The sequence below is a fragment of the Tetrao urogallus genome, assembly GCF_951394365.1.
Source record: "Tetrao urogallus genome assembly, chromosome: 1".
NCBI classification, from domain to species: domain Eukaryota; kingdom Metazoa; phylum Chordata; class Aves; order Galliformes; family Phasianidae; genus Tetrao; species Tetrao urogallus.
In genome coordinates, this window is record NC_136813.1 from 66,424,927 (window position 1) to 66,438,601 (window position 13,675).

General features: G+C 36.9%; 1 protein-coding gene across 1 annotated transcript; it reads left to right on the plus strand.

Moving 5' to 3' along the window:
- Positions 1-1,803: 1,803 nt before the first annotated feature.
- LOC306953911 (granulocyte-macrophage colony-stimulating factor receptor subunit alpha-like) lies at positions 1,804-9,409 on the plus strand (the record flags this gene model as incomplete). The annotated part of the gene is made up of 9 exons (XM_079544930.1): positions 1,804-1,840; positions 3,519-3,648; positions 3,739-3,917; positions 4,607-4,746; positions 6,439-6,477; positions 7,047-7,185; positions 7,740-7,827; positions 8,370-8,451; positions 9,347-9,409. The coding sequence occupies 9 exons, from the start codon at positions 1,804-1,806 to the stop codon at positions 9,407-9,409; spliced, it is 897 nt and encodes a 298-aa protein (XP_079401056.1).
- Positions 9,410-13,675: the final 4,266 nt, after the last annotated feature.

The window sequence follows — 13,675 nt, forward strand, 5'->3', positions numbered from 1 at the left end:
TGGGTTGTTCTGCAACACAAAGCCTAGTTGTAACCTATTTTCACAGAAAGTTTATAAACAACAGTGCACAATGGATGCAGAATGGAAACAGCTTTGCATGGAAATGCTTCATGTTTCTTTAAAATTTTGGTCAATAATCTGCACATCAATTGCGTGAGATGTAAAAGAAAGCGCTTCCCACCTCTGAGGAGAACAAGTACTGTTCTTCTACTGTAATTGTTTTTCTAAAGAGAATATGTGAGACCACAGGTATAAGAAAGAGGAGGAAAAGATCATTTCAAAAATAAATTTGCAGATTTCACAAAAAAAGAAGATAGGAAGCATTTCTGTTCATTAACTACATGCAGGTTCCAGATGATGTAAGAGGCAGAATGAATTAAATCTCCTGTATTCAAGGCAGAAAATTTTGTTAAATAGAGATACGTCTGGGCTGATCACTCTGACTTACCTTTTCAGGCAGAAAACACAATGAAGACTTCATTTATCTCATCCTAGGCTAGTTTGAATTAACTGTGTCTTAAGTACTGTTTCTTTCCAGCCTCTACAAAGGCAGCACAGCCTCCCTTGAGGGCACATTTATACAGCACCTGTATGCTGTTAAGACAAACTGCACCCCACGGTCTGATGCCGTCTTCAGAGTTAAATGTTAAATGTTGAAAGTAATTCATTTTTTTCATTTCCAAAAACAAATCATGTTCTTTTAATTTTAAAATATGCTATTTGCAACCCTCTACAAATTATCTGATCTACTGTGTCCAAGAGCTGAAAGATGTTTTTACATTTTCTATTCAAGAACTACTGAATAAAATATGAAATTGGTCTTGGCCCAGCAGTGAGATCCAGTCCTTCCTTGTTAGTAATCCCAATTACCACAAAGAACAGAAAACAAAATTTTATTATCTCCGATGATATTTTTTGCAGATAAAACATTTTTTTTCCCAGTACAGCTCAGAGGAAAGAATCATGGTAGTATGGTTCTACCTATTTTTAAGGAAATAATGATAAAGAAATGATGAATAAAGGGTTTTTAAAAGAGGAATTGTAGAGCAAGAAACCACTAAGAAAATTTGTCAAGCTCTCAAGTATAAACTGGAGGGAGAAAAATTTAAGTATCTCATTGAAAAAATGGAAGATAGTGGGAGAAATATCTAAGGAACTTAACTGTTATTAAAAATGAAGGTAAAATTGTAACACTATAGGGAATAGGATAGACTCAAAAATAAACAGCTCCCTAAAGGAAAGGTAGTCAGAATTTTACATACCGTGGAAAGGTGGAAATTAAAAATAAATTCCCAGAGTTTGGAATGAAATTCCTATCCATAAAGCGAACAAAGTGACTCACACATAATTCTGCAGCTGATCATGGCTGTTTGTAGGCATAGTAACATCGTGGCTGCAGAACACAGGCTCGTAAGTTTAAAGAACATTTGGGTGTTTCTATATGCTTCTCTTAGTTATAAAAAGCTGAAGTTACAACTGAAGAGGGCAAGGAACTGGTTTCATTTGCCTTTTCTTCGACCACAATGCCACAATGCCACCTCAGGAGTTCCCTTTACCCTACTATGTCCTCAGTCAACCTAGCTGTTTGTTGGGCCATTCCTGAACCAGGTTGTTTTTGAATTTGACACCAAAATAACCCTTTTTCCTTTTGATTTACAGGATCACCAAAGGCTTTATAAAGCCTAAACTTCTAAGATCCTCGCACAGTGCCTATTATCATACTTCAGCCTGTTGCACATTTTTGATGGGAAGAACACTTCCCTATTTCCAATCCAGAAGTATTTCCCTTGTGTAAATGGGGAAATGAAGTGCACAGATTTGATTGACCCTGGGTCATCAGGTGAATCTGTGAAATAACAGAGAAATGAGTGATGGTCTTGGTCATCTTAGTATCATGATTTACTTACTGGACTCTGAAGAGTGTACTGTAATATGTTTATATAAACACATATGTAAGTCAGATATAAACAACTCTATATTGAATGCTTACATGTCTCTAGCAACAGGAGTATTTTGGCAATTTTTTTTTGTCTCTTGAATTACTCCTCTTTATTTTCAGATGTTTACAAAATCAGATAGCTGCTACTCTTGTGTCTCCATTGAAATATCTTGTCCCTAATAACAACTCCCCTAGTGCATCCTGATTACCAGTGTGCTAAGTGTGAAGAGGATGTTTCCCCTGAGGTTTTCTGAGTTCTCCTAGATATTGGCCTTTGCCTCTGGAAATTTTGAGTCAGGCCACATGTATTTAGTTCTTAAATCCCTAATGCGTTCAGATGAAATAAACTTTCTGTAAATAAGTTCCAAATACCTTAATATAGCAGAGCAACTGCCTGGAGCCACCAAAATATGTATATACATATTAGGTACAAGAATGCATTTAAGGTCCTTTTATTCTAGAGAATTATTTTTTTCATACAGCACTGTTGAGGAGAGAAAAGAATTCAGAAGGACAGTACACTTTTCTGCATTAATAACATGGATATTATCAAAGTTATGTGCAAACAGAATTCCACAAACCCTTGAATCCAATCTGTATCAGTCCTGAATAGGTTAGCAATGGATCTAAATTAAAGATTCAAAATATGCTTTTCTCTCTTCAAAATATTGACAATTCTGTAGGTCATATCTTCAGAAAACAGAGTTAGGGTTGGGTTGTAATCACCTAGTTTTAACACAGAAAAAAAAGTGGTGGACAACTTATCTTAAATTCTTAAACCTTTGTAAGTCCATACTCATAAGTTTAGAGCACTTAACACGAACGCAGGGTAGAAAATTTCCCTGGCTCATAGCTGCAGAATTTATATTCCACTGTAGACTGGACCTTTGATAAACTGAAGATGTAAGCAAAGGACACATCACAGAATGAGAGAATCACAGAGGTTGGAAGGGCCCTGAAGAGAACAAGTCTAACTCCCCTGCTAAAGCAGGCACCCTACAATAGGTTGCACAGGTAGGCATCCAGCTGGGTCTTGAGTATCTCCATAGAAGGAGGTTCTGCAACCTCTCTGGGCAGCCTGCTCCAGTGCTCCGTCACACTTAGCGTAAAGACATTTTTCCATGTGTTAGTACAGAACTTTCTCTGTTCAAGTTTTATGCTATTATTCCTTGTCCTATCGCTACACACCACCAAGAGCCTGGCCTCATCCATTTGACTCCCTTTAGATATTTATAAACATTTATCAGATCCAATGTTCATAGATATCTAAAGGGAGGTGGGAGTCACACCAGTGAGTGACTTTGTTAGTAACCTCCACTATGTAATTGCACCTGAACAGATTAAATCATAGCCACATCTTCTGCATCTGTAACAATGGTAGACAATCTTCAGACTCAACACAGATGAAATGATTGCTATATTGATGCAAATGTGCAACTGAAAGACCCAAACAGTATGCAACTGTGTTTGCTAATCAGGTGTCTAAAAATCATTAAATGTGCATGCAAGCTCTACATGATTTAAGAAGTTGTACAGTCTTTCACAGAGGGGACATGAGATATTTTTCCTATGTTTGCAGGCATGAATGTCACAGCCATTGAAAATTTTGTCTGTGTGATATATAATATTTCCTTCATGAACTGCACTTGGCATGTGGACAGGAATGCTTCAGGAGATGCTCAGTATTTCTTATACTGGAAGACCTCAAGGTGAGTAGGTCTTCTTGCCTTGGAAAATTTGAATTTTCATCTGACGTGCAACATTATCAATATTAAACTGAAGAAATTTGTCATATAAAGGAATGAAGATTTCGTCAGATGCCAGAATTACATCACAGATAATTGTGGAAGACACACAGGATGTAGATTCCAAAATGTGACAATAAAAGAGAATAGGAAAGCTTATTTCCTGGTGAATGAGTCTAGAAATGGACAAAATATTTTGCCCTACAGAGCGACAATTTATCTGTATGAAATTGGTAAGGACTATTATTATTTTTTATTTTATTTTATTTTCAGCATTGTGCTAAAAGAATGAGGAATTCAATACTTCAATCCTAGGGGAAAAAAAAGGATAAGTTTTTGAAATACTGTTCCTCAGACTTCTTATTCTTTTTTCCCAACCTTTGTGACTGAAAAGTCAAAATTATAAGAAAAAAAAATGGAATGCAGAGTCAACCTGAAATTATAGATTGGAGAATTTTGAACATTGGCATCACATATATATTCTATGAAAGAACAAAGTCATCTTTTGGGATTAAGTAGCTATGGATGCCTGAGTGGAAATATCTAGATGTTGGGTTTGTGTCTTTATCTCATGATTCTGAATTCTGTTGAAACGGAAAAAAAAGATCCTTAAAATACCAAATGTCTTAAAACAGTGAGCAAAAACTATAACAAAACAAAACAAATGCACAGATTACATTTCAGAATTCAGTAAAATATAGCAATGAGTTTGTTCTGTTTTGTTTTAGTTTAATCTACAGTAATGTCTGATACTCCAGACTCCTCAACTGAAATACTAAATCAGGAAGTCACACTTCTGAATATGGGGTGAATCTGGTAATTCTCATCAAGATGCAGTTTTTTAATAAGACAGAGCAAAGAGACTAGATTTTTAATCTGCCGTATTCCTATAATGATTGTATTTCTAATTAAATTATTTCAGAGAAGCTCACCCCTCCATTAAATGTCACTGTGAACTGTACAGGAGTTTCTCACAGTTGTGAAATTCAATGGCAACGACCTCATACAAGTCATGTGGACAGAGACATTTGTTTCAAATATGAAATTATCATAGAAAAGAAGGTAAGGAGAGTGAATTATAACTCCTAACATTATTTCATACACCTGCGTTTCAACCTGCGCTATCATACAACAAGTGCCCTGTTCTCTCTTTTCTCTTCTTGAGTTACCTCTCTGTTTTTCTATGTAGAACCCTTGCATGCAAGCTGAGAACAGCTGCCACTCACACAAAAATGCAGCCATTCGCAGGAATACTTTTTGTCCAACGTATGGCTGATCATTAAAGGAACTGGTCGAGGATTCTCCGTACCAAGGTTGAACAGTTATTCTAGCACAAACATAGAACATAACTTTCCCCCTCACCACTGTCAACTCTTCCAAAAGATACATTAGTTTAGCCTTCTTGAGTTTGCTACATATGGAAGTTGACAGTCCAAATAACAGTGAAAGTATTTCTGTTTCAGAATAAAGTTGGGCAGTAGCATGGTTTGGGTTGTAAATTCATTGTTTAACTGGAATTCTTGGATTGCTGTGAATGCTCAAAATTGCCAGAAGGTTGAATTTCAATGTAGCTAGCTGGTTTAAGGACCGGAAATATATGAAGTTAAACTCATTTGCAGAGCACCAGAGGAAGTGAGTGATTCAAAGAAAAGTAGATGGCTTACACAGATAAAGCAGGCAGCGTCAATTAGCGCACTCATAGCACTGTCTGTGCAAAGTACTTCCTAGTTTTTTTTGTTGTTGTTGTTTGTTTCTTTGTTCTGTGTTTCTAGTTTTGCTGTTAACTGGAGCTGTGTGTTTCTTTCGGATGCAGTTTTTGTATAAACAAACATCTCTGCCAGATTGCACTAACCATTTGATTGACCTTGAAGTTTGTATCTCATCCAATTCCGAGGCTTAGCTAAAGTAAGTCTGCACCTTATATACTGTCAGGATTGTGAACAGCACTGCAGATGTCGCGAACGTTTCTTTGTGGTAGCAATACACATCAATTCTTTGTATTGTTGCCTTTTTAAAATGTGCTTGGTTTTGTCTTTGTTTTCCTTAAGTTTGTTGTCCTTTCTTTTTAATTTCAATTGGAAATATTCAGCTATGTTTTTGAATAAAATGAAATATTCTATCATGTCACTGAAACAGAATATCCAGGTTTTCCAGATCTTAACGTGAAATGATTGTTATTTTGCATTTCATTAACTGCAACTATTTTGAAGATTTGGATGAATAAGGTCAGTAGTGTATTATCCATCAAGAATACTGCTTGAAATATTTGTGGAAGTAGTCATGAGTTCTTTGGTCCAACAGCAAATAAGTAAATAAATAAATAACTAAGGGAGACATAACGTAGCTGAATTAAATGACTATGAATGCAAAAGTTACACATACACAGTTTTAAGGGGAAAAAAAATTTGTAACAGTTTGCTAGTATTTTTCAAGGCTTGTTTTAGTACAAGTAAGACATACATCTTTCACACATAGGGCATGTGAAAATAGCTTCTTTTGTTATTGCTTTTCAGTTCTTTGATTCTCAGTTCTGCACTCCCATTTAAAGAGTTCATTATTTCAGAGCACAGGTGATGAGGAAAAATGTTTCTGTGGAAGAACAGCTTAATTTCACAGTGTATAAAGAAAAGCATTTAAAATATGAAATATACTCTTTAAAAAAAAAAAAAAATCAACCGTTTATAAGGTAGGACATCTTATTAAGTAGTAACAAAAGGAACAACCATAAAAATTGAAGTTCTTTGTTGTTGCTAGGCTGATCCTGAGGAAAGAATCAAAAACACATCTAAAACGGTAAGTCTTTTACTACATTAATCTAAAGTTTATGTTGGGTTGAAAAGCCAACCGTACAAGAACATCCTGCAATGAAATCGCTTCCGCTTCAGGATACTAGTGTATAATATAGTATGTATGCTTATTATTAGCAAATTTCCTCAGTACAGTTTTATATTTTTGTTTATAAGACATGGCACAAACAATACTTGCATACATGGAAGTTACGTCTATGCAAGTCACGCATTCTCCATTTTACAGCTCATTGTACTTCCTAGCAAATTCATGCATATGTAGAAATATTATCATAATTTCACATTATGATTGGAGACACAAAATTCAGATAACTGTGAAGAATTTTACTCCATAAATGGTCTCAGGATGGGGTTGAGATAAATGAATCAGAAAAATACCACCTGAAAGATTAAGTCACTATAAAGGAGGAAGAAAAATATCATTAATCTGTCCACAGAATTATGTAAAAAAGTTTATTCTGTGATTATTTACATCATTAAATGAAGCAGATACCTGTGTTAACATCTGTACATCTAGTGAAAGCAAAGCTCTCAGTCTAGTTGTTTTATATTTAGGAAAGAATCATCACAGGAAATTCCTATATATTTGACAGCTTCAATGCAAATGAAAGGTACAGCGTCAAAATCAGAGCTACTAACAATGACTGCTTAGTGAGCGAAAACTGGGGGGAGTGGAGTACACCAGTAGAGTTTGGTAAGAATGAAAATCATTTTCCTGACATAATTTTCTCTTAATTATTATTTGTCTGCTTCGCTTATTACTTCCCAGGTGGAAACACTTTTAAATTTGCACATCCCTTCAATTTGCTAAGATGAAAAGGAGCAAAGAACTGGCATATCTCTCAATATGAGGGAGGCTTCCAATCGTTCTGCTGTGACAGTCAATACTTCTTGCAAGAAAATAGCAGATAAAGCACATCTTTTTCAAGTCTCTGCTGCCATCTGTTTTCCTTCTGTTTTCACAGACCTATCATTTCACCTGTTCTCTGTCACCTTAGATTTTGAAATAATATGTAGACTCTGTTCCTCACAAAATGTTTGGTAAAGCGTCAAGTTGCTGAAGAAATACTGTCTGCCATCCCATTCCTTCTCGTATTACAAGGCAATGAGAAGCTAGGCCAAGGAAAAAGTAATGGCACGATGTTGTGAAATGCCATCATGCATCAGATAAGATGCTTTACATAGTGCAATAGGTGCATTCTTTCCTATTTTGTGATACTAAACACTTTGATGATTATTGTCTTTCAGGAAGAGAACAACTGACATCTATTTCATCATACACATTACTTCTGATATCAGCAATAGCAGCAAGTCTCGTACTTTTCTTCTGCATCATGTAAGTCTTATTTCTTGTGCAAAACTTGTATTCTGGATTCTAATGTAAAATAACTCTTCTTTTTTTCCCAGCAGAGATGTTCTGATATCTCTTAAGTAGAGAAGACAGGGGGAAAGGTGATACTGAATTATAGCAGGTATCATGACCTCCTGGCCATAGAGTATCAAGTGAGCTCTGTATTTCTGATTCCCAGTGTTTTTTCATCTACTTGATCGATATAGCACAACTCCTTCCAACAGAGATATGAGGTCTTAGATCAATTCTTCTTTAGTTTCTGCCTTGGTTTAAGGATATTTCTGTTTCAGAGGATAAAGAAAAGCAACTTCCTATAATTCTTTAACTAGTCATAAAATAAACTGCAAAAATCCAAATTCTGAACAATGAACTGATGCCACTGGTTTTGACTCATAATTTTTAGATACCTTTTCATTATTTTTGTCTCAGAGAAAGAAAATAAAGCCTCACTGTTACAATAATAGAATAACATTATTATAAGTTTGTATATTGAGTCTTTTCTTCTCCACCTTTTTTTGACCCTGTAGAACCATTTATTTGAAAACAGTACCTGCTATTGTACTACAGCCAAAAGACCTATTCCACGATATCTCTCCAGTGAATTTCCAGGTATGTTTTCTTTCCATTTCTCTGAATTTTTTTGTAAAGAAGGATCCACTGCAGTCTCAACCATATGAACTAAGTGTCAGATGAAAGTATATAAGCACAAAATATATTTCTTTCTTTTTCTTCTGTTGGGGTATCAAAAGATGAGCTCCGTATACAAGTAATTCTCCTGGTTCTCCTTTTCCATTCAAAGATATTTGGTATTGGCTAGATAAACCATTTCACCCAGCTCTCCATAGCCTAAGATTCTCAGCACAATAATAGTATAGATCCAGACGGCTGGTAGCTACGCAGACAGAGACACAGAGAAATTTACTTCTGGTTAAAAATACTTCTCACATAGCAGATGTTGAGACCACATTAGTATTTGGCAATGCTGCTGAAGGAGGAGAATTTTCCAGGATATGACAAGCAAAAAAGTACAGCAGAACGCTGGGAGGTTTTGATCTGTGCAGAGTGCTTGAGAGACTTATGAGAACAAGGAAAATATCACAAGTAAAAATGAGAGAACTGCCAGTCTGGAAAGCATTGTGCAAAATGCTTTGTTGCCACAATTCAAACAGTATTTTAGCTGGCAATGAGCAGGTCAGGAAGCAAGAATATGCCTACAAGGACATACTGGAAGCTTCTATAAATCCTACTTTCATTTCCTTAGTCACGTGAACTTTCCCTTGTTAGATCCAGAGTTGCTTTTGTAAAACTTCTTTGTTTTTTTCTGGGGATCTCATCATGAAGAGAAGATATATACTCATCTACTCCAGTCCTCTCATTGCCAGAATGCCACATCTTCTATATAATACACAAATAATAACAATTTGAGTAATGAAGATTCAAAATTATAAACTAGTGATAAATCTCATGCATAAAATGTTAATGAAATATTTTTTTCTTTTAATAGACAGAGAATCAATTCATAAAGCATGAAACTGAAGAAATAATAACAATTATTGAAGAAGCATAATGGCATGCAAAAGAAGAGAATTTTCTTTTTTCATGCAAATGATTATATATGTACTTGTTGGCATTAATTTACAGGTTTTTGATATTTTCCCTCTTGTAAGCAGATGTAACAGCATTGCCTGATCAGGACAGTCTTCTATAATCTGTCATTAAAAAAACTTTGTGTTATTTGCTTGGAAATAATATATAATTTCTGTAAGTATTTTGAGTTATATACTCCAACTAGTGGAATACTCTAACTAGTAAGGAGATGTCAAACAGAATCATTAATATGGATTTTAATCATACATTGCACTTCAATAGATGAATCATTTAGATTGGGAAAACCACGAGTTAGATGTCATGTATTACCATGGATTGCCCAGTGCCATGCCTACGTTCCATCTCTTATCTCCCCCATGCTTGTATACCTCATTGTCATATCCTGTGTCTCCCTTCCTGAAGATTTTGGCAGTCATCCAAGCTTATACTGCAATGGTACCCTGATAATAGCACACAAAGGTAAATGTAAATCCAAAAAGCTACAGATACGTGCTCAATGATCTGTTATTAGTAATGGAAATAGCATATTACTGAGCTACAGGGTTACAAGAGCTCAGCTACTTACATTTCTGTTATAAGTTTTTTCTCATGTCAGCGTTACCTGAAGTCTCCCTCAAGAATAAATACTGAAGAACTTCTATGCCTACTAAGCAATTCTGTTCAATCCTGTTCCTGACTGGCTTTTCCAATGCCTTATTTGAAATTTCTAAAACAACTACTTCTGAAATGAATTTGATATGAAGAAGAAAAAAAAAAAAAAAAAAAAAAAAAAGCAAGCATGCAAACAAACAAAAACACAACCATAAAATGAACCCTGGCACACTGGAATGTATTGTATGTCTCAAATATGTCTCAAATATGAATGTCTCAAATGACTTGCATGTTCAAATTGCATCCTTGTAAAACAGGAGAGGTGCTGATGAGGGAAAGAAAAAAATATGCCAGATTCTAAAAAATGCTCAATATGGATACATTTAACTGAAGAAGCGTGAGTTTCTTTTCATTGAACCGGAGCTTCCAATGAGAATTTCTCTTCTGCCCAGAGCATAACCCTGGCTAGAGAAACGTGCCTGGAGTCATGCCGTAATGTAAACCAAGTCCATCCGACAGGCACCAAGGCATCTTCTGCAGCATAGGAAATCCCCAGTGTCAAAAGGAAGTAATCGGGGCCACAGGTCACAGAGATCTGAGTCCATGAGTTATGAGAGGATGGCTCTGGCATAAAAGAATTTGTGTAGGGCAAAGATAGCAGATGCCAAGAACTGTTAGAGAGGTTTCTTGAGACTCAAAGGGAGGAACTGTAGTCTGTGTCATGACGTCCAAAACACAGGAAGAGGACAAAGGATATATGGAAGATAAATCTAGGCTGCTGGCAGGCAAGCTAAGCAATACTCTCATGACATCTCACATATATATTATGCTATTTGCCATCCCCTTTTTTCTTAGGATCTTAAAGTCTACCACATTGCGGTCCTTGCAGTCAGGATTGCAAATGACTGTCATATCCTTGACCAACTCTTTGATGAGTTACAAATCCAACTGAGTACCTTCTGCATTTGGTCTGTCCAGCATCTGTGGATATGATTCCTGATGATCTAATTCTCCGTACCCTGCCATGTTGCCCTTCCAGCAGATTTCAGGATGGTTAAAGTCATTTCAGGCAGCTGAAATCCCATCTTAATAGACAAAATTCAGTGATAGTGATAAACATCCACTAGCCCACATGATCGAGATGATTCCTTTGAAGCCAGATTTTTCTGATTCCATGTTTATAAATAAGTTTTTATGGACAATTTCTTTTGGATAACTTTAAAAATAGAAGTTGAAAAGGAGCATAGTCTTTAAATTATAACGTATTAACAGTAAGAACTTCTGCATCACAAATGTCCAACTAAAACCAAAACTTACCATGGAAGTCAAAACATATAAGGTCTACTGGATCTTTTCTATTCTGTTTCATAATCATGACCATTAGTGAACTATTTACTTTCTTGGCTTTCACTATGGAAGCTGTTGAGGCTGCAAAGCCCCTTCAGAAACCTGGAATTCACTTCTTATGTCCTGATGAGAACAACAGAAGTCCTATTAATGAGACAGAGGAGGTGGGAGTAGTTGGGATTACATTATCTCTTTCCTGTTCTTGGGCAAAGACCCAAAGTAATTATCACTGTAAAAGGGTAGTCAGAATATGTAACCCTCCAACTATCTGATTCAGATGTTCACACAGACAGAAGTCTTGTATTCTGGCCCCCTCTTGCTATTCCTTTGTTCTGTGGAAAACATCATTTTCTGAAAAAAAGGAAGTAGTGCAAGTACCAAGAAGAATGTTGCAATCTATACAAGAACCATATATTGCCATAAAAAATGTTTAGACAGCTCTTGTGAGCACTCCTATTGCTGTTGGATGAATAAAATATTCTTCAAGCTTCAGGATTTTCTAGGAAAGTTGTGTTAATTCTGATCTGGCAGTGGCAGGATCATCATGGAACTCAAAAAACTGAGAAGCTGAATACACTCTCATTACCTCTGTAATTCTGAAAAGAGCCTATTTTTCACCTGCTGGGTTACAGTAAGGCCACTCCACACAGGTTTCTTGGACTTCAAGGCTTTGATAATATCATCAACATGCAACAGTTTTGCTTAGTGATTTATTTTTTTTTAATTTGTTTATATTTTTAAAAATCTCAGGAAGGATTTGCCCTAAATACGGACAAGCAAAGAAATCCCCTGGTAACAGAGCTCCTTTGTGGTGGCAACAGTACTGTCCTTGTGGGTTGTTTGGCTTGTTCTTCTACAATACATTCTAGTTAAAAAAAAAAAAAAAAAAAAAAAAGTATTCGCACCCCAAAACCTCAAAACCCCTACTTCCTCAATGTGTTGCTTAGATGCATAATCTCAGAAAGTATCAGAGAGTGCTGCTCTTCTACTGTTTGCTATAAGCCTGGGAGCTCTTCAGAGTGAGAACATAAGGCTCAAGTAACCATGTAGTGGAGTTGCACTGGAGAAAAGGAACCCAGCGCTGCATGGATCCGTTTCTCTTTGTTCACTCATTCTAACACATGTAATTGGGAGGACTCAAAATCTGGAAGTTGACAGCACTTCCCAGAACCAAATTTAGGCACACAGAAAATGCAATTGTCCAGCATCCCACCGCATCTGCACCAGCGTGATGAGCAGCTGAGTCACATACAGGCACTGCATAGCCATCCAGCCACAGCCATATATGGGCTTGTGCTCCGACTGCTTCTCCCAGGAAACGTCTGTAGGCGTGTGGAAATACAGCCCCCTCAGAGCATCAGCTGACCTTAAACACCATCCTTAAAGTGGTGCAGGATCAACAAATGCAACTTTGGTGGAATTGATTCCAGCCTTCTTCCTTTCCACCTATCTCTGGGCTCACCTCAGCACCTTTCCTTCTCTTCTGCAGTGTGAGGTGCCAGAGTGGGAGCAGAGCTCCTGCTTTGGAGGTATCTGCTGCAGGAATGGGGTGGGAGACTGCTTAACAATCTGGGAACTATGCTACTGGAAGAGGGAGACAAAGGATCTCTCTAAGGAAGAAAGGAGAGAGAGAGGCAGATGCACAGAAACTGTCTTCCTTCAATTTTCTAAACTCCATTAGATTCTCTCTGGCATTTGCTATGGCTCTAATTTTATTGCTTTCCATTCTCCTTAAAATATCACCCTATGGCCACCAGCCCCTGCCACAGCGAGACTGCATAGTGGCCAAGCTCCAGCTCACTACAGCCCTGCCCAACCCTGACATGGCCCCTGCCCAGCTGGGCCCACCATTGTGAGTGCCCCCACATCCCCAGCTGCCTGCTCCTAGTAGTGCTCTTGGATGGGACCTGGCCTTGAGGGCCTGTCCACAAGCACCAGGGGCAGCATGCTTGGCCCATGGAAGGATATGCTTTTTATTGCGTCACGCTTTGTACGACTAATAATTATTTACAGACAGAGATAAATATCTCTGAGAGGAAATGTTTTTACATATTTATTGGATTCCGAAGTATTACCAGATTCTATACAACAAAAAAGAAAATTTAACAGCTAACTACTTGTTCATATTGCATGAAATGTGGGTTTTAAAATTGCTAAGACTCTTGATTTTGTAACAATCAGAAGGGAAGTGATGAGCATCACATCTTGCAACACTTCCGATAATATGAGTGTTCCCTAAAATGTAGAAGACAAGGAGGCAGCCCTATTTGTAGCTGTATAACCATTG